The sequence below is a fragment of the Tupaia chinensis genome, unplaced genomic scaffold (assembly GCF_000334495.1).
Source record: "Tupaia chinensis unplaced genomic scaffold, TupChi_1.0 Scaffold138665_1, whole genome shotgun sequence".
Taxonomy (NCBI): domain Eukaryota; kingdom Metazoa; phylum Chordata; class Mammalia; order Scandentia; family Tupaiidae; genus Tupaia; species Tupaia belangeri.
Genome location: NW_006198557.1, coordinates 1,054,530 through 1,072,454, shown reverse-complemented (window position 1 = coordinate 1,072,454; position 17,925 = coordinate 1,054,530). Strand labels below are relative to the sequence as shown.

At 55.1% G+C, this 17,925-nt stretch overlaps 2 protein-coding genes across 7 annotated transcripts in view; both read right to left on the bottom strand.

Moving 5' to 3' along the window:
- Positions 1-1,712, bottom strand: part of ICAM3 (intercellular adhesion molecule 3) — a 7,395-nt gene extending 5,683 nt beyond the window's left edge. Inside the window, exon 1 of one of the 2 annotated variants that reach the window (XM_006161552.3) lies at positions 1,318-1,712. In XM_006161552.3, coding sequence (XP_006161614.1) covers positions 1,318-1,399 — 82 coding nt within the window. In that variant the 5' untranslated portion in view covers positions 1,400-1,712. The remainder of the gene's footprint in view (positions 1-1,317) is intronic. The other variant, XM_006161551.3, reaches the window with a different exon arrangement.
- Positions 1,713-5,694: 3,982 nt separating this feature from the next.
- The window catches only part of TYK2 (tyrosine kinase 2), a 28,924-nt gene continuing 16,693 nt past the window's right edge, over positions 5,695-17,925 (bottom strand). For 4 of the 5 annotated variants that reach the window (XM_006161547.2, XM_014592871.2, XM_006161548.3 and 1 more), the window contains 16 exons: positions 17,571-17,679; positions 17,282-17,471; positions 17,076-17,179; positions 16,821-16,997; positions 16,631-16,718; positions 15,189-15,316; positions 12,889-13,024; positions 12,652-12,806; positions 11,800-11,950; positions 10,644-10,741; positions 9,901-10,093; positions 9,418-9,536; positions 8,819-8,991; positions 8,200-8,317; positions 6,415-6,525; positions 5,695-6,276 (listed from right to left, as the gene is read on the bottom strand). In XM_006161547.2, coding sequence (XP_006161609.1) covers positions 6,142-6,276; positions 6,415-6,525; positions 8,200-8,317; positions 8,819-8,991; positions 9,418-9,536; positions 9,901-10,093; positions 10,644-10,741; positions 11,800-11,950; positions 12,652-12,806; positions 12,889-13,024; positions 15,189-15,316; positions 16,631-16,718; positions 16,821-16,997; positions 17,076-17,179; positions 17,282-17,471; positions 17,571-17,679 — 2,185 coding nt within the window. In that variant the 3' untranslated portion in view covers positions 5,695-6,141. The other variant, XM_014592873.2, reaches the window with a different exon arrangement.

The window sequence follows — 17,925 nt, the reverse complement described above, 5'->3', positions numbered from 1 at the left end:
GCGCGTGCCCAAGATCCTGAGAGGAGAATGGAGGAGAAGGGATTGCGGAGTGACCATCCCCTCCAGGGGGTGATTTCTCGCTTTCTGTCTCTATGTCTCTCTCTGTCTTTCTACCAAGTACGTGCCCTATAGCAAAAACCTCTCCAAAGAAAAAGATGGAATGTCTGTCACCAAGTTTTATACGTGCTGGGACTATTCCTCCTTCCTTCCTGTGGAATGGGAATTTTTACCCTAGAGTATTCCTTTCATTCTTTCTTTATGGTTTTGTTTTTTAATTGCCAGAGGAGAGAGATGGAGAGACAGAGACAGAGAGAGAGAGACAGGAGGGAGAAAACACACCCCTAACTGGGCGTGGCCACGCTGCAATCCCTTTTCCTCCAGTTCTCCACTCTGGGTGTGTACAGAAATGTTCTCCGTGATTTTTCAAGCTGTGACTAGGATTCGAACCACGGTTAGCCAGGTGGACGAAAGCCCTCTTAACCACCAGGCTCCAGGGCCATTCCCTATGCCTAGTTCATCATGATTATTGTCAGGTTTTTGTTTGTTTGTTTGTCTGTCTGTCTGTTTGAGATTTTTGCTGTAGGGCGTGGAGAGAGGCAGAGACACAGAGAGAGGGAAAATGAGAAATTATCCCCCAGGCGGTATGGCCACGCCCCAATCCCTTCTCCTCCGTTCTCCTGTTCTCCTCTGGGGTTTTGGCCATGCAGGCACACACACATTCAACCTGTTTTTCAAGCTGCCAGATCCAGGACTCAAACCACTAAGTCAGCCATGTAAGATCCAACGCCTTAACCTTCATGCCTCCCGGCTGGCCTCACCTCTATTCATATAAATCACCCAGCTTCAGATATTTTCTCTTATCAGTAAAGAACTGACTAGAACACCAGGAGAGGCTCTGATTCAGCTTACAAGAGGAGGCAAGCCCAGGAAGGCTTCCTGGAGGAGGAAACAGGGATAGCCAGTTTGAAGGCCTCCTACGAGAGAGCAGAGTGATGCAGACAGAGACAACGCCATGGGCAAAGGCGAGGGGGTCCCGCTGGAGCAGAGAAAGCGTGCGCGCATGTGTGTGCGTGCACGCGCGTGTGAGTGTGTTGTAAAGGCGGGCACAAGCCCTGCAGGGGGATCTAACCACAAAAGGCTCAGTTAAGGAACTAGAACTTTCTCTGAGGACCCACGGGGGGACCCCATCATATCAGAGATGATGGGGGTGTTGGCAGAGGCCAGGGAGGGCGGGACGATGTAGGGGTCTGGGCTTCCTCTGTTCGCCATCTCCCTTCCCCGTCCCCCCAGCAGCCCTCCCTGCTTCAGAAGCCTCACCTGGCAGGGGCAGACCGCAGCCCAGCAGCAGAAAGATGAGTGAAGACAGGCAGGTCCAGGGCGGGAGCCCCGAGGACTCCATGGTGGCCGCCCCGAGGGAGAAAGGTGCCTTGGAAAGGGGCCCCCAGTTGGCAGGCTAGGGGGAGGGGGCGGGGCCCATAGGGACCGGAAGCCCAGCGGTTGGTGTTGCAGAAGGCCTCCTCCTGCACCTTGCCCAGGCCTGAGCCAGGAGGGGGTGCGTCCTTTGCCCAACGGGGCCAGGGTCTCGGGCCCAGGGAAGCAACCAGCAATGGGGAATGTCTTTGGGGAGGAGGGAGAGCACACCTCCTTTGCACTGCGGGCCCCTAGATCCCTAGATGAACCCACAGAAAAAGCCACCACCACCGGCTGGGTTTCCTGAGTTTCAGCTGTTCTCACTGGCAGCTTTGGGGTGGAGCGTGCAGGGGGGTGAGACACCGCCTTCCGCTGAATTGTAGCGGGGTGTGGGGGGGTGTTCTGTCCCCAGAGAGGAAGTGAGTAACAGGGCACTCCTAGGCATCGTTGGCAGATTTAAGGTGGGATTTCAAGGCAATGTTTCAAGGGGAAGCTAAAGGAGGGTGGAGAGACTTTCGCACACCCTCAGGGGGTACGTGCGAGAGCTCAACATTCCTGGGGGGCAGACAAAAGGGGAATACGGGCTCTGTGGTAGCAGTGACACCCCGATTAGGCAATGCCAGATCGATGGGACCAGCAGGTGGTGTGGTGGTTAAGGCACTGGACACTCCCACGTGGCTGACCACGGTTCGAGTCCTGGACCTGGTGGCTTGCTTTCTCACTTTCCTCTCTCTCTCTCTCTCTCTCTGGTCAAATTAAAATGAATGAACGAAAAAATAAATAAATCTTTAAAAAAAAAAAAAAAAAGCAATGCCGGATCGAGACGCAAGATAGTGGTTGTGTTCCCTGGCTGACCTGTCCACTCCAGACATGACTCCTAGCTGGCTGGGAGGTGGGGTGTGGACGGCTCGCAGTGTGGGAGGCTGTCTCGGGGCTTGTCTCTCACTCCCATGGCTTGAATCCCAGCCCCTGGGGCTTGAAAAGCACAGCAGGCCTGTGTGCGTGCGCGTCCCGAATCCGAACGAGATGAAGAAGGATGCTGCGGTGTGCCCATGCCCCATGGAAGCATGCTTTCTCCCTTTCTCTCTGTCTCTGTCTCTCTCCGGCCAGCACACGTGGCCTCTGGCAAACTAAAAGAATACAGGAACACATTAATTGTAGAATGTAGGGGAGTTCATTTTACAATTCCCTAACTTCCTATATGTTTGAAAATTTTCAAACTATATCAGGGAAAGGGGGCTGGCAGGTGTCATGGTGGTTAAGGGTGCTGGATTCCCACATGACCGACGGCGGTTCGAGTCCTGGTCCTGGCAGTAACTGTCTCCCTTTCTCTTTCTCTCTGTCTCTGTCTTTCTCTAGTCAGATTAAAAAATAATAGTAATGGAACCAGTAGGTGATATGGTGGTTAAGGGTGCTGGACTCCCACACGGCCAACCGCAGTTCTAGTCCTGGACCTGGCGACTTGCTTTCTCACTTTCCATCTCTCTCATACTCTCTCATTCAGTCCCTCTCCGGTCAAATTAAAATAAATAAATAAAGTTAATACATTAGTTCTTGAGGACCAGCAGGTGGCATGGCAGTTAAAGGCACTGGACTCCCATGTGGCTGACTGTGGTTCAAGTCCCAGATCCGGCGACTTGCTTTCTCACTTTCCCTGTCTCTCTTTCTCTCACTCTCTCTCTCTCTTCCAGCCCGTCTGGTCAGCTTAAAAATAAATAAATAAATAGAGTTAAAATAAAAACAAATAAGCAAACTAGTTCTTGAAAAAAAAAGTAAAAATAAAAATAATAACAAATACGATTTAATAAATATTTCTTAAAAAGAAAAAGGAAAAGCAGATCTGTGACCCCACACTAGAAGCAGTCTTCCCCAAAATCGAAACTGAATCAGTTTCTGCCGGCTCAGGTACAGTGGGTAGATGTGCGTTAAGCCTCACCACAAAGAGGACGTCAGACCGCCTTGTCTCCAGGGCAACAACTCAGTTTTATCAACAAGTGTGTTGCAAGGGGGAAACAGAAGAGAAAGAGAGAGGAAGAACCCAGAGACTAAGAGACTTACAGGAAATCACTCTCAACTCAATGAAATGTGGACCGGCTTTGAGTTTTTTATTTGCGCAGACTATAAATAACACAAACCAAATATTTGAGAGTCAGGGAAGGGACCAGCAGTTAGTGTAATGGCTATGTCGCTGGACTCCCACGTAGTCGACCATGCTTCGAGTCCCGGACCCGGTGGCTTAAACTCACGCTGGGCACGTGTGTGTGCGTGCCCAAGATCCCGAGAGAATGGAGGAGAAGGGATTGCGGTGTGGCCATCCCCCCTGGGGGGGGATCTCTCACTTTCTGTCTTTTTGTCTCTGTCTTTCTGGTGAGCACATGCTCCCTATAGCAAAAAAATGCCTCTCCAAAAAAGACAAAAAGAGTATTATTTCATTTTCCTTATTCATTCATTTTATTTTAATTTGACCAGAGAGAGACACCAAAAGAGAGAGAGAGAGAGGAAGAAAGAGAGAGAGAAAAAGCAAGTCACCAAGTACAGGACTAGAACCAGGGTTGGCCTTTTGGGAGTGTCCAGCACCTTAACCACCACGCCACCTGTTGGTCCCAAATATTCAGTTATTGGGGGAAAAAAAGGCAAGGAAAACAATGCGTGTGCCCAAAGTCCCGACCAGATGGAGAGAAGGGGTTGTGAAATTACTACGCCCCAAGGGGGTTCTCCTTCCTCCGGTGTCGTCCTGTATCCCTCTGGTGAGTGCACGCACCCTCTGGCAATCAGAATATAAAAACTAATTGACCCATGGACACGGCACCTGCTAACAGTCGTTTCTAACAGCTGTATTCCTGGGTGCCCAGATTTAGAAGCAACCAAGATGTCTTTTAGAAGTGGGTTATAGGGACCAGCAGTTGGCATAATGGCTATATCGCTGGACTCCCATGTAGTTGCACGCGGTTCGAGTCCCGGACCCAGTGGCTTAAACTCACGCTGGGTGCATATGCGTGCATGCCCAAGATCCTGAGAGGAGAATGGAGGAGAAGGGATTGTGGCGTGGACACCCCCCCTGGGGGGTGATTTCTGGCTTTCTGTCTCTCTGTCTCTGTCTTTCTGGTGAGCGCATGCGCCCTATAGCAAAAACCTCTCCCCCCCCCCCAAAAAATTGTTTTTTTCTCTAATTTTTTTTTTTTTTTTTTTTTAATAAACAAGTAAATGTATATCACACGGTGAAAGAAGCCAGTCTGGGGCAGCAGGTGGTGTGGAGGGTAAGACAGCTGGGTCCCACAGGCTGACTGCAGAGGCAGAGGTCCAGACCCCGTGGGCTGAAGAACACACTGGGAACGTGCACATGCAAGCCCAGAACCCCGAGAGAAGAGGACAAGGGACTGCAGCATGGTCATCCTCCCTGGGGGGGTGACTTCTCACCCGACGGGGTAATTTCTTTCTTTCTTAGTTTTTTCAGAGAGTCAGAGAGAAACAGAGACAGGAAGAAAGAAATCACCCCCCCAGAGGGGATGACCGTGCCACAATCCCTTCTCCTCCATTCTCCTCTCGGGATCTTGGGCATGCACACACATGCACCCAGCGTGAGTTCTAAGCCACTGGGTCTGGGACTCAAACCACAGTTGACTTATGTGGGAGTCCGTTGACATAACCATTACGCCATCTACTGGTCCCACTTTCCCTCTCTTTCTATCTGTTTCTTGGTGAGTGTACATTCCCTATTGCAAATTATCAAAACAAAACACACGGAAACACTTTGGGAATCACCAGAAAAATAATTTGGAACATTTATTAAGAGTTTGTTTGCATATCTCTGCTGGGCATTTTACACAGAGCACCTCGTCAGCTTCTTACATTGGTCCTCTGAAGTAGCAAGCATGACTCCCACAGTCCAAGAACGGAGGCCCAGAGAGGTCAAGTTATCGGCCTGAGGTCACACAGGAAGAGACAAACTGGCAGAATCTTAGCTATGTGGCACGGGGTCCCCCAAACACTCAGGACATTTGAGAAGTAATTATTGAGCACCTTCTGTGTACCAGGGACTGGTCTGACTGCTGGTTCAGAGATGAGGAAATGTGAAAACATTCGGGACCAGCAGATGGCGTACAGTGGTTATGTCACTGGACTCCCACATGGCCAACTGCTGTTCAAGTCCCGGACCCGGTGGCTTCAAACTCACGCCAGGTGCATATGTGTGCATGTCTAAAATCTCGAGGAGACTGGATGAGAAGGGATTCCAACATGGCCATCCCCCTGGGGGATGACTTCTCGCTTTCTCTCTGTCTCTCTCTCTCTCTCTCTCTCTAGTGAGCGCTCACACCCAATAGCAAAAATCTCTCTTAAAAAAATAGTTGAAGAGTCGAATGGCGCATGCCACAGTCCCTGGGACGACAGACCCTGGCTAACCCGCCTTGCTGAAGGGCCCCCAGGGACCGCAGCCTTCGGCAGAGGAATTACATGTTTCTTACCAGCTAGCAGAGACGGAGGGTCGCAAGTGCACGGGCTGGGGGGTGGCAGGAGGACGGAAGCCTAGGGCCTCCTAAGCCCATTGTGGGTCCCCCAGGGTCACGGTCGTGGTTGTGGAAGAAATGTCAGTTTGCAGAGAGGGGGTCTCCAGGTAGGAGTAAGGCACACGGGTGGGTGGGGTTAGCTCCCACCTGCTGGGCTCCTCCGTTGTGGGGAGGAAGCCCACTCTGTGGGCACGTGCTGGGGGGTCCCGCTCCCCCAGCATGCCGTTCAGCACACGCTGAACACCGAAGGGGCCTGGCCTTCGTATTTTTCTTGGACGGTCTTGAGGATGGGGACAAGATTCTGGAAGGTCGGGCGACAAGAAGCCTTTGCCTCCCAGCAGTTTTTCATGAGACGATAGATCTGGGGAAGGACAAACCAGGGCTGTGATTGGTGCTCTCTGCCGGGTGCCGGGAGGGGGCGGGGAGAGGAGGAGCGGGGCTGTGATTGGTGCTCTGCCGGGAGGGGGTGGGGAGGGGTGGAAGGGAAGGGGGTCCTCACTTCACAGGGACATTTGTCGGGCTGTGGCAGCCTCTCCCCACGGTCCAGTAGCTCTGTGAGTCTCAGCACCGTCATCTGCCCCTGGGTGAGGCCTATGAGCTCTATGAATTTCTACAGAAAAACGAGAAAAGCTTTTCTCAAGAGGAGGCAGGGTGCTTCAGGTAGGGGTGCAAAGCTTGGTGCTTAGTTGCAGGGGTTCTAATCCCACCTCTACTCTCTCGGCTATCATTTGACTTCACTTCTTTGGATCTGGGGTGAAATAGGGTGATAACGACATCTACTAGGAGGGTTTACTATGACAGTTACATAAACTGGGGCCTGGGGAGCAGCGAGTGGTGTGTGGTGGTTAGGGTGCTGGACTCCCATGTGGCCAATCGCGGTTCAAATCCTGGACCTGGTGGCTTGCTTTCTCACTTTCCTTTTCTCTTACTCTGGTCAAATTAAAGAAAATAATGATAGTGAATACAATAAAATAAATAATTCTTCGGGGAAAAAACCAACAACAAACAGGGCTCAGCCGGTGGCATGGTACTTAAAGTGCTGGACTCCCATATGGCTCACTGCAGTCCCGAGTTCCAGACCTGGCAGCTTGGTTTTCTCACTTTCCCTCTGTCTTACTCTAGTAAATGCATATGCTCTCTAGCAAACCGAAGAATGATAACAATAAAAAAGAAAAAGAAATAATTATTTAAAAGAGAGTATGGGACCAGCAGTTGGCTAATGGCTATGTTGCTAGACTTCCATGTAGTCAACCGGAGTTCGAGTCCTAGATCCAGTGGCTTAAAAACTCACGCCGGGCACATATGCGTGCGTGCCCAAGATCCCGAGAGGAAAATGGAGAAGGGATTGCGGCGTGGCCACCCCCCCGGGGGGTGATTTCTCACTTTGTGTCTGTCTGTCTCTGTCTTTCTGGCTAGCGCATGTGCCCTATAGCAAAAACCTATCCCAAAATAAATAAATTTTTAAAAAGAGAGTCAAATACACAAATATTCAATGAGTAAGACAGAGTGAGATATTTGCTATTATTTTTTGTGAGATGGACCTGCACTACCAGAGAGGGAGAGGAGGAAGCCTCCCTGTGGGGCGTGGCCATGCTGAAATCCCTTCCCCTCCCCCGCCCCCTCCTTCTGAGATTTTTCCGCCCACCGCACACGCCTGGCATGTTGCTTCAGCCGTCAGATCCGGGACTGCCACAGCGTGGTCCACATGCAACTTGTATGCCTTCGCCACCACACCCTGGAGCCGCGCTGTTTTTCGTTTTTTTTTTTTAGGCTTTACCACAGGGCACATATGCTTGCTAGCCAAAGGGAGACAGTAAGTGGGAAAGCGAGACATCACCCCCCAGGGGGAGTGGCCACACTCGGATCCCTTCGCCTTCATGCTCCTCTGGGCATTTTGGGCATGCACGCGCACATGTCTGGTGTGATTTTCCAACTGCCTGGTCTGGGACATGAACCATGGTCAGCCATGTGGGAGCCCAGAACCTTAGCCACTGTGCCACTTCTTCCTGATCATATCTGAGGGTCCAGATGAGCTGTGCCCCCTCCCCCACGATTCCAAGGAGTCTTCAAATGGTGGAATGAAGTCTCCCTGCCTTACTATCATTTGAGTGAGGAATGTGTCATAGTTGAAGTCCCCTGCCCGGTAAGTGGCCCATTTTACAGATCCAGATTAGGAGGCTGAGGCCGGGTTAAATGCTCGCTGGGGTGGGGAGCCGAGATTCAAATGCACGCCTAACTCCTCCAGCAAACTGGGGGGGTGGGCGGGGGCGGGACTGGCTCTCACCGAGGGGGGACTCTGGGTGGAGTCACAGTGCGTCAGCAGCTCATACAGGGTGACCCCGAAGGACCAGACATCCGATGCATAGTAGAACTTACACTCCTTCAGGCACTCCGGGGCATACCTGGAGGGAGCAGACATGCAGGCCTGGGGCTAGACTCAGGGTTTGGGAGTCAGACCAGACTGAAGGCCTTACTTAAGACTAAAAGACCTCCCTGGCTCCCGCTGGGACTTCATTCTTTTTTTGTGTGAGAGAGATTTTTGGGGACTCCCACTTCCTCTCGGGATCTTGTGCACACATGCACACATACCCGGTGTGAGTTCCAGGACTCGAACTGTGGTCAACAATGTGGGAGTTCAGCAACGCAATCATTATGCCATCTGCTGGTCCCGAGGGAACTCCTCTCTTAAAGGCACAGCCTGAAAGTGAGCCCCTGACCAGGCCAGGCTGGCCCCGCCCACCAGGGCACGCTAAGCTCTAGCCCCACCCCTCACAACTTTAGGCTCCACCCAGTTCCTCTTGGATCAAGTGTTGTCACTCAACAGCATTGTCTCCTCCACTGTGCTTGCTCCAAGTGATCCTAGGATCCCCTCCCCCCCATCAGGCTGTGCCCCATCTGGTCACCAGAACACAGGGCTGTCCCCATCCTCGCGCACGCGGTAGTAGTCGTGGCCTTCGGGCACAGCCTTGGCTAGGCCAAAGTCCCCGATCTTGACCAGCCTGTCGTTGTCCAATAGCACGTTGCGCGCGGCTAGGTCTCGGTGGATGTAGTGCTGCGAGTGCAGGTAGGCCATGCCCTGGGAGCGGAGCAGGGCGGGACGAGTCAAAATCAATGGGCAGGGGGTGCTGGCAACCAGGATGGCTGGGGGACACTCAGGTCAGGCCTGCGGGGAGCCAAGCAAAAGGTGACAGAGCCAGAAAGCAATGGCGGGGCCAGACAAGCAATGCTGGGCACCTTCCTGGTGAACTGGGTGGGACCGGGTCTGCTGGCGTGGCTACGCAAGCAGAGGTGGTCCCAGCAAATGGAAACTGCAGGGTTAGAGGTGCAGCCTGCCGGGTTATAGCCAGGTGCATAGGATGAGGGAGGACGGAGGGACGCTCAAGGACAAAAGGACCCTGTCGTGTCCCATGAATAGAGGCAGCTGAGCAGACTGGATGGGCCTGTTCAGGCCAGGCCGAAGCAGATGGGGAAGGTTCTTTAAGGTAGGGGTGGGCCCACGCACCTCGCAGATCTGAAGGGCGAAAAGCAGGAGCTGAGCCAGCCCGACGCTGTGCCGTGGCAGGTAGTCCCGGAGGCTGCCCAGAGGCACATACTCCATGACAAGCTGCACTGACTTCTCACCTGTCGCAGAGAGGGTGAAGGGGGGGGACATAGGGGGAGGAGCTAGGAGTTGCCCGCCCTGAACCCTGCAGAGCCCTTTCCAGGGCAAGGAGGGCAACCCAAGACCCACCCATGCTAGGCCCAGTCCTCAGGGAGGATGGACCTGTCCTGAACCCCGACCCCACAAAAGAGATCTGCAAGTGACTCCGGTGCATCCTGGCGCCAGCAGACAACGCCCCCAAAGTAGGCAGGAAGCAGCTTGGTCAGCCCCGCCCTCGGGCCTACAAGCCACGCCCCAAGGTGGAGAGACTGTAATTGGCCAGCTCAGGCGGGACCCGCCCACAAGACCACACCCACACCATAAGCCCGCCCCGGACCCGCCCACCTTGGTCCTCGCAGCAGCCTTTGTACTTGACGATGTGGTCGTGATAGAGCATGCGCAGGATGTCGATTTCCCGCCTCCAGCCAGAGCGGAGCTGAGGGCTGCAGTCCGCCTTGAGCGCTTTCACAGCCACCATCTCGCCAGTGCCGTCGTTGGTCGGGTCATAGCAGTACAAGCTGACCTTGCCGAAGTGGCCCTATCGGGGACACACAGAATGAATGCATCAGCTTCCGCTGCCGCAAAGTTTCCAGGCCACGCCTACAGGCAGGTCTATTTGGAAAGTCCTGGGTCCCACTATACTGTGTGGATGGATCTCTTTGAGGCTTACGACCCGACCCTGTTCCAATCCAACCACCTCTCTCAAAGCTCAGGGTCCACTAGGCCAGGCCCCAAGAACCACTCATTTTTTTTTTTTGAGTTTTTTTTGCTATAGGGCACGTGTGCTCACCAGAGACACAGAAAGCCAGAAATCATCCCCCAGGAGGGATGGCCACACCACAATTCCTTCTCCTCCATTCTACTCTTGGGATGTTGGGCATGCACGCACACGCGTCCGGCATGAGTTTTAGATTGCCGGGTCTGGGACTCAAACCGTGGTTGACTATGTTGGAGTCCAGCAATGTAAACATTACGCCCTCTGACGACCCCGCCAAACACCACTTTTAAGGAGGACTTCCTTAATCTGTAGCTTCCCCCATCCCACACTGCCGTGGTGGGCTTTTCAGCAGCCCAGGCTTCATCCTCACCTCACCCAGATCGCGGATCTTTTTCAAATAGCGCTTGTGGAAAACCGTGGGGTCTGACGCAGGGCAGTCGAGGTTCACCGCCAAGACATCGAGAAGATCTGGAAGGGTTGCAGAAGGTGAGGCTCGAATGGAGCTGTTTCCCCAGCGTCCACTCCCACAAGTGAGGAAACTTACTATTTTTTTTTCAAGAATGATTTATTTATATTTATTATTATTTTTTAATTTGACTAGAGAGAAAGGGAGAAAGCAAGCCACCAGGTCCAGGACTTGAACCGTGGTTGGCCATGTGGGAAACCAGTGCCTTCAACCACCACGCCACCTACCAGCTCCAAGTAAGGAAACTTATTTGCAATAGCTCGACAATTCTGCCTCCTACCCAAAATGCAAAGCCCCACTGCAGCAAATGGAGAGCTTCACATGGTGACCACAGTTCGAATCCTTGGCCTGGCCAGCCTGAACCATGCCCAAGATCCAAAGGGCAGGAGGGCTGGAGGGCAGGGATCGAGGCATGTGATCCTGTGAAGGGTTATTTTCCTCTCCCATAGGGCATGTGTCCTATACATAAAACCTTAATAAAAGAAAGAAAGAAAGAAAAACTCAGCCTGGTGCATGCCCCAAATTCCAAAATAAGGGCGAGATGGAGAAAAGGGGATTGCAACACGTTTGTTCCCCATGGCAAGTCCTTTCTCCTCTCCCTTTGTCTGGTGAACGTGGGCGTCCTCTAGCAAAAAACAAATAAAAAATGGGTGGTTGGGATGTTCTAAGACTTTCATCAAGAGCAAAGAGAGGGGCTGGCAGGTGGTGTGCTGGACTCCCACATGGCTGACCATGGTTTGAGTCCCGGACCTGGCGGCTTACTTTCTCACTTTCTCTCTCTTTCTCTCTCACTGTCCCTCTCTGGTCAAATTGAAATAAATAAATAAATAAGGTAAAACAAAATAATTATTTAATAAAAAGAACAAAGAAAAAACTGTGAAGGTCTAATTTATCCAAAGAGGTTGTGCAGCTCTCCAAGCAAAACATTAAGAAGCTCTAGGCAGCCAGGAGCCCAAGTGAATTAAGAACGGGCACCGCGGAGCTCTTGGGTCAACTGTGCCACCTGCAGGGCTCCGACCCTCCCCTTTCCCTGAGGTCCCAGCACCAGGACGGGGCTCACTGTGGGGCTGCAGCTGAGTGAGGTCACGCAGGATGGTGCGGAATGACGGGCGCTGGGCGGGCTCATAGTTCAGGCACTGGCTGGTGATAGTGGCCAGCTCTGGACAGGAGGGCTCGGGGAGTCGGTGCTGCTTCTGGTAGAAACGCTCTTTCTGTGGGAGGAGGGGAACCACAGCAGTCAGGACCCCACGAGCCTTTCCCTCCATAGTCAAACCCCCAGAGTAACAGGGTTGGACAGGGCCAACCTTGTCATTCCCATTTTACAGAACAGGTAACAGGTGCGGCCTCGCCATCATGGCACCCAACAGGTGCGGCCTCGCCATCATGGCACCCGTATTGGGATCCAAGCCTCACTGCCTTGGCCGACCTGGAGCATGTCACACTCGGCCCTTGCTGCACCGGATTTTACCATTCCCTGACCGTCCACCTTCAGGGACTCCTGTGGACTACGGGCCACCGACTGACACACAATCTTTAAGAGGCCCAGAGACCTAACGCAACGCATGTAAGACCAACCCGCTAGGAGGGAGCTAAGGACTTCTGGGAGTTCCCAGGTGGGAAGAAGCCTGCGCGGCCACGCCCACCCGGATGCTGATAAACCACGCCCTCTAGGCTGAAATGGAGAGGCTCTAATTGGCCAGACCAGGAAGGTCACACCCACACCCTGGCCCCACCCCTTGCACACCCCAGCCACGCCCACCTGGATGCTAATAAGCCAGGCACTCTATGGGGGGGGGGATTGAGAGGCTCCAATTGGTCAGACCAGGAAGGCCACACCCACGTCCCGCCCCACATCTTTGCACATTTTGGCCTCCCCCTGCGCGGAGAAGGCCCAGGGATACCCTGGAAGTACCTCGGAGAGGCAGCGGCCCTGCAAAGGGGCCTCCCCATCGAAGCAGATTTCTAGAAGGCTGGCGCCGAAGCCCCACTTGTCTGCTGCGGTGCTGAGGCTGTTGGTTCCTCCGGGCAGGCATTCAGGGGCCGTCCAGGGAATCCGCTCCACCCGCTCTAGGGGCCAGGGTCAGACATTACTGAGGCAGACGCGGCAAGGGAACTCCATCCCTGTGCCCAGCCCGGCTCGGGTACTCACCCTCCCTGGAGAGGGCGCCCAGGCCCACGCCGGGGTCACTCAGCTTGATGAAGGGGCTGGTGCCCTCTTCCAGCCCCAACCGGGCCAGCAGGATGTTCCGGCCACACACGTTACCATGAACCAGGTTCTTGTCCTCCTGGGGTAGGACCAAAGGGTGTGGCGACTGGGGAAGGGCCCAGACCCCACTCCCAGCCCCCATCCCAAGGGGCTTCCATCAGGCCAGCCTATGTGGAAAACGCTATCGTGGGCACTACCGGGTTACCAACACATCTCCGTGACCAGGCAGTACCGGGCTTGAGTGTCCTCTTAGCTGGGGACAAAAGGCCAGAAGACCTCCCTGCTGTCCTCAAACACATGCCAGTGACACGTCTTCCCTAGAGCTTTTCACTAGCGATTCCCTCCACCAGGAAGGCCGTTCCCTGACAAATCCCTTCTTCCCCTCCTTCGGGTGGCTTTAATAAGGCCTTCCGCTGCCCACTATTTCAAGCTTCACTTTGGGCCAGCAGGTGGTGTGCGTAGTGGTTAAGGCACTGGACTCCCATATGGCCGACTGTGGTTTGAGTCCCAGACCTGCTGGCTTGCTTTCTCACTTCGCCCCTGCCCCCCTTCTTTCTCTCTCTAGTCAAATTAAAATAAATAGATAAATAAATACAAGGCCAGCAGGTGGCGCTGTGGTTAGGGTGGCTAGATTCCACATGGCCGACTGCGAAGTTCAAGTCCCAGACCTGGCAGCTTAAGCTGAATGTGCATGCCCCAAGTCCCAAGAGAAGAGAGGAGAGGGGACTTCAGTGTGGCCAACCCCCATGGGTGATTTCTCCCTCTCTCTCTGTAGTGTGTGCACACAGGCGTGAGAGAAAGGGAAAAAAAGAGACAGAGAGCCCCAGACATGCTCTTGAAAGGCCCCATTTCCCATTCTCCAACTCTCTCAGTCCTCAGGATCCTGGGTGCCCATGCATGTGCCGAGGCTGACCTGGGGACTTGAACCCATAGCTGGTAATGTGGCTTCCAGCACTGTAATCCAGCATGCTGGACTGCCCCAACCAGGCTGCGCTGGTTCATAGTCATTTTTTTCAGATTTTTTCCATAGGGTGCATATGCTCACCAGAGAGAGACCAAGAGAGGGAAAGTGAGAAATCAGCCCCCAGTAGGGATGGCCATGCCACAATTCCTTTTCTGCCATTCTCTTCTTGGGATTTTGGGCGTGCACACACACGCACTGGAAATGATTTTCTTTTTTCTTTTTTTTTTGGAGAGGTTTTTGCTATAGGGCACATGCGCTCGCCAGATAGAGACAGAGAGACAGAAAGCAAGAAATCACCCCCCCCCCCAGGGGGGATGGCCACGCCGCAATCCCTTCTCCTCCATTATCCTCTTGGGATCTTGGGCACGCATGCACACACGCCCGACGTGAGTTTTAAGCCCCCGGGTCCGGGACACGAATCGCAGTGGACTATGTGGGAGTCCAGTGACATAGCCATTACGCTAACTGCTGGTCCCACCGGACATGATTTTCAATAAGCTGCCAGGTCCAGGACTTGAACTGTATAGTCGGTAAAGTGGGAGTCCAGCACCTTAACTACCACGCCACCTGCCCGCCCCCGTATTTATTTTTAATTGCCAGAGCACGGGTGTGTTCAGAGACAGGGAGAAAGCACTCCCCAAGGGACATGGTCATGCCACAATCCTCTGCCATTTCTCCATTCTGTTGGGATTTTGGAGGGGGGGCACACACATGCACGTGTGCAGTGTGTGTTTTTTTTTTTAAGATAAATTTAATTTAATTAATTAATTTATTTATTTTAATTTGACCAGAAACAGACAGAGAGAAAGAGAGAGAAAGTGAGAAAGCAAGCCACTAGGTCTGGGACTCGAACCATGGTCGACTACCTGGGAGTCCAGCGACAGAGCCATTAGGCCATTTGCTGGCCCCTGCCCAGTGCGATTCTAGGCTGCATTTTGAACTGTGCAATCGAGCCATGTGGGGTCTGGCCCGTTACCCACTAGACCGTGGGGCAAGCCCTCGACTTCCTCACACATCACGTTATAAGCTAAATTCGCATTCTTTGTCTCTCCCACGAAAAAGGAGTAGCTCTGGACATGGGAGGTGACCAGACCAGGAGGAGCTGGGGGACGAATGACAGGGCCAGGTCCCCAGAGCGTCAGGCACCAGGTAGAGGACTGGGGCATGGGACTGAGGAGGTTTGCAGAAAGATCTCCCAGGGCCAACACATGGACTGAGGGGTGTGGCCAGGCCTCCTGCCCCCACAACGAGGCCACTCTGGCGCCCACAGGCCACCTACCAGGTAGCTGAGTGCGCTGGCCAGCTGTTGGGCCACCGCCACCTTCCAGGCCATAGATACACGGCCCCTCTCTCGCCGCAGCCACACATCCAGGGGTCCATGCTCCACGAGCTCTGTCACCATGATATCTGCAAAGACCCCGCTGCTGCAGGAGACAGCCTGCCGGCTGGCTCCGGGGGACGGGGGGACCGGGGGGCCAGCAGGGAGCCAGGGAGCCAGAGAGCCGGGGGAGGGCTCAGAGCAGGAGACAGGGCCTGCCTCCTGGCTGCGGGGGCCGGAGGGGCCAGGGAGCCAGGGGAGGGCTCAGGGCAGGAGAGGAGGCCTCCTGGCTCCGGAGGCCTGGGGGCCGGGGAGCCAGGGAGCCGGGGGAGGGCTCAGGGCAGGAGATAGGGCCTGCCTCCTGGCTCTGGGAGCTGGGGGAGGGCTCAGGGCAGAGGCTCGGTCAGCTTTGGGAGACTGGGGAGAGGAGAAATGCAGGGAGGCCCTGGTGGATGGTGGCGTCTGGTTCCAGGTGGGGTAGGGCACTGAGAAGGGTGACATGCAGGGGGACACAGGTGAGTGGAGGAAGCGGGAACTGGGGGTGGGTCTATGCAAATAGAGGCGTGGAGATTCAGGTTGGGGCATAAGCGATGTTAGGATACCAGAGCTGGGGCCAGCAGGTGGCACAGTGGTCAAGGCACTGGAATCCCACATGGCCGACCATGGTTCGAGTCCCGGACCCAACAACTTGAAACTCAAGCAGGGTGCACATGCATGTATGCCCAAAATCCTGAGAGGAGAATGGAGGGGAAGGAATTACAATGTGACCATCCCCTTGGGGGGTGATTTTTTGCTTTCCGTCTCTGTCTCTCCAGTGAGTGAGTAAACATGCCCTATAGCAAAAATTTCTCTTAAAAACAAAACAAAACAAAACAAAAAACAGGGTACCAGAGCAGCAGGGGTGTCGAGGACTGGGGGGCAGCGGTGCCGGGGTGCAGACCCTACATCAGAGGAGGCAAAAGGAGAGATGGACTCTTGAGAGCCTGAGGTACTGGCAGACCTGGGTCACCCCATACCAGGGATTTGGGGGTACATGTAGAGTTGGGATGGAAGTGGGGTTTGATGTGCCAGGACTGAAGTCTGGAACACTGGTGGCTCCCCAAGGCTGGGTTGTGGAAGGTGACCGACAGATGCAGACCATGATGTAGCTGGGACTCGGGGTGCATGCCAAGGGTCGGGGAATAGTCAGGGGTCGGGGGGCACGGGAGGTCGAGCTGGTCTCCAGGATTGGGTGTCTACCGAGGCTTGCCATGCAGTCAGGGACTGAAGGCCAAGGTGTGGCCCGAGCTCAGGGTCCATGTGAGAGCCGTGAAGTCACCAGGGCTCAGGGGACGGGTGAGGGTCGGGGGAGACAGCCCGGGGCGAGGGGTGAGCGGGGCTGGCCCACGGGGGGACCCACTCACTCTCGGAGCCACGCACGCAGACGCCGTGCACGAACACCAAGTGTGCATGGGAGACCTGGCTCATGAGACTGGCTGTCTCGTAGAAGGCCTGTGGGGAGCGGTAGGTCAGGGGACCCCACACCCGACCCCTCACACGCTGGCCCCTGCCCCTGCACCCCCCAGACACGCCTGGGCCCGTGTGCATGCTCACCAGGGCAATGTCGTGGTGACTAGGGTCCAGCACTTTAAGTACCACTCGCAGCTCCTCCCTGGGGCCCCCGCCGGGCTCGGGGACATCCTCCCCAGCCATCTTGTCTTCCGTGGGGCCCCCCACTCGCAGGAGGCCCTCATACACGTTGGTCCTCGTGCCCTGGCCCAGGTGGGACAGCTGCAGGGACAAGGCATGGAACGTCACCGGGACCCGCGTCCCAGGGGCCCTGCACTGCCCCAGCCCCGCCCAGCCCACCTGCGTGATCTCGTCCTGGCGGACGCGGTGGAAGCTGAGCTGACTGAGGTTGAGCGGCCTGGTGCTGGCCCGGGGCCCCCGCATGATGATCAGGTTGGAGATTTCTAGGGGTGGGGGTCAGCGCAGGAGCAAAGACCCTGAGGACCTGAGGGCAGGACTCGGGGAGACGCAGCCGCCCCCAGCCTGCAGCCCCCTGGGCGCTGTACCTCCTGGCCGGGGCAGGCAGCAGCGGCGCAGGGAGAAGCAGTCGTCCCCAGCCCGCAGCAAGCAGCCCTGCAGGGCGGCCCAGAGATCCCGAACGCTGGCGAAGGCACGGCCCCAGCCCTCCAGGAGGAAGGCGCCGTCCTGCTGCTCAATCGGGAACTTGCGGAGGCGAACACTACGAGGGCCGGGGGCCTGGGCAAGAGGTGGGTGGGGCGTGAGCGGAGGGCGGAGGGGGTGGTAGGAAGCAGGCCCGGTCCTGGCCCACCCGGCCCCTACACGGCCCAGGCCCACCTGCTCCCGCTGGGCCACCGTCAGGATGAGACGGTGCAGGTGGCTGGCGCTCCAGTGAATGAGGTACAGGCCGTCCTCGGATCTCAGCTTGGCCTGCAGGAACGGCTCCCTGTGGAATGGGGGGGGACGGGACAGAGTACCATCAGACCATCCGGATCCATCTCGGTCCCAGGCAACACTGACACCCAAAACCTGCCCGGAGGGGGACCAGCAGATGGCATCCTAGTTATGTCACTGGACTCCCACATAGTTGACCATGGTTCGAGTTCTGGACCTAGTAGCTCAAAACTCAGGGGCCAGGACCAGCACTTAGCATAATGGCTATGTCACTGGACTCCCACGTTGTCGACCGCGG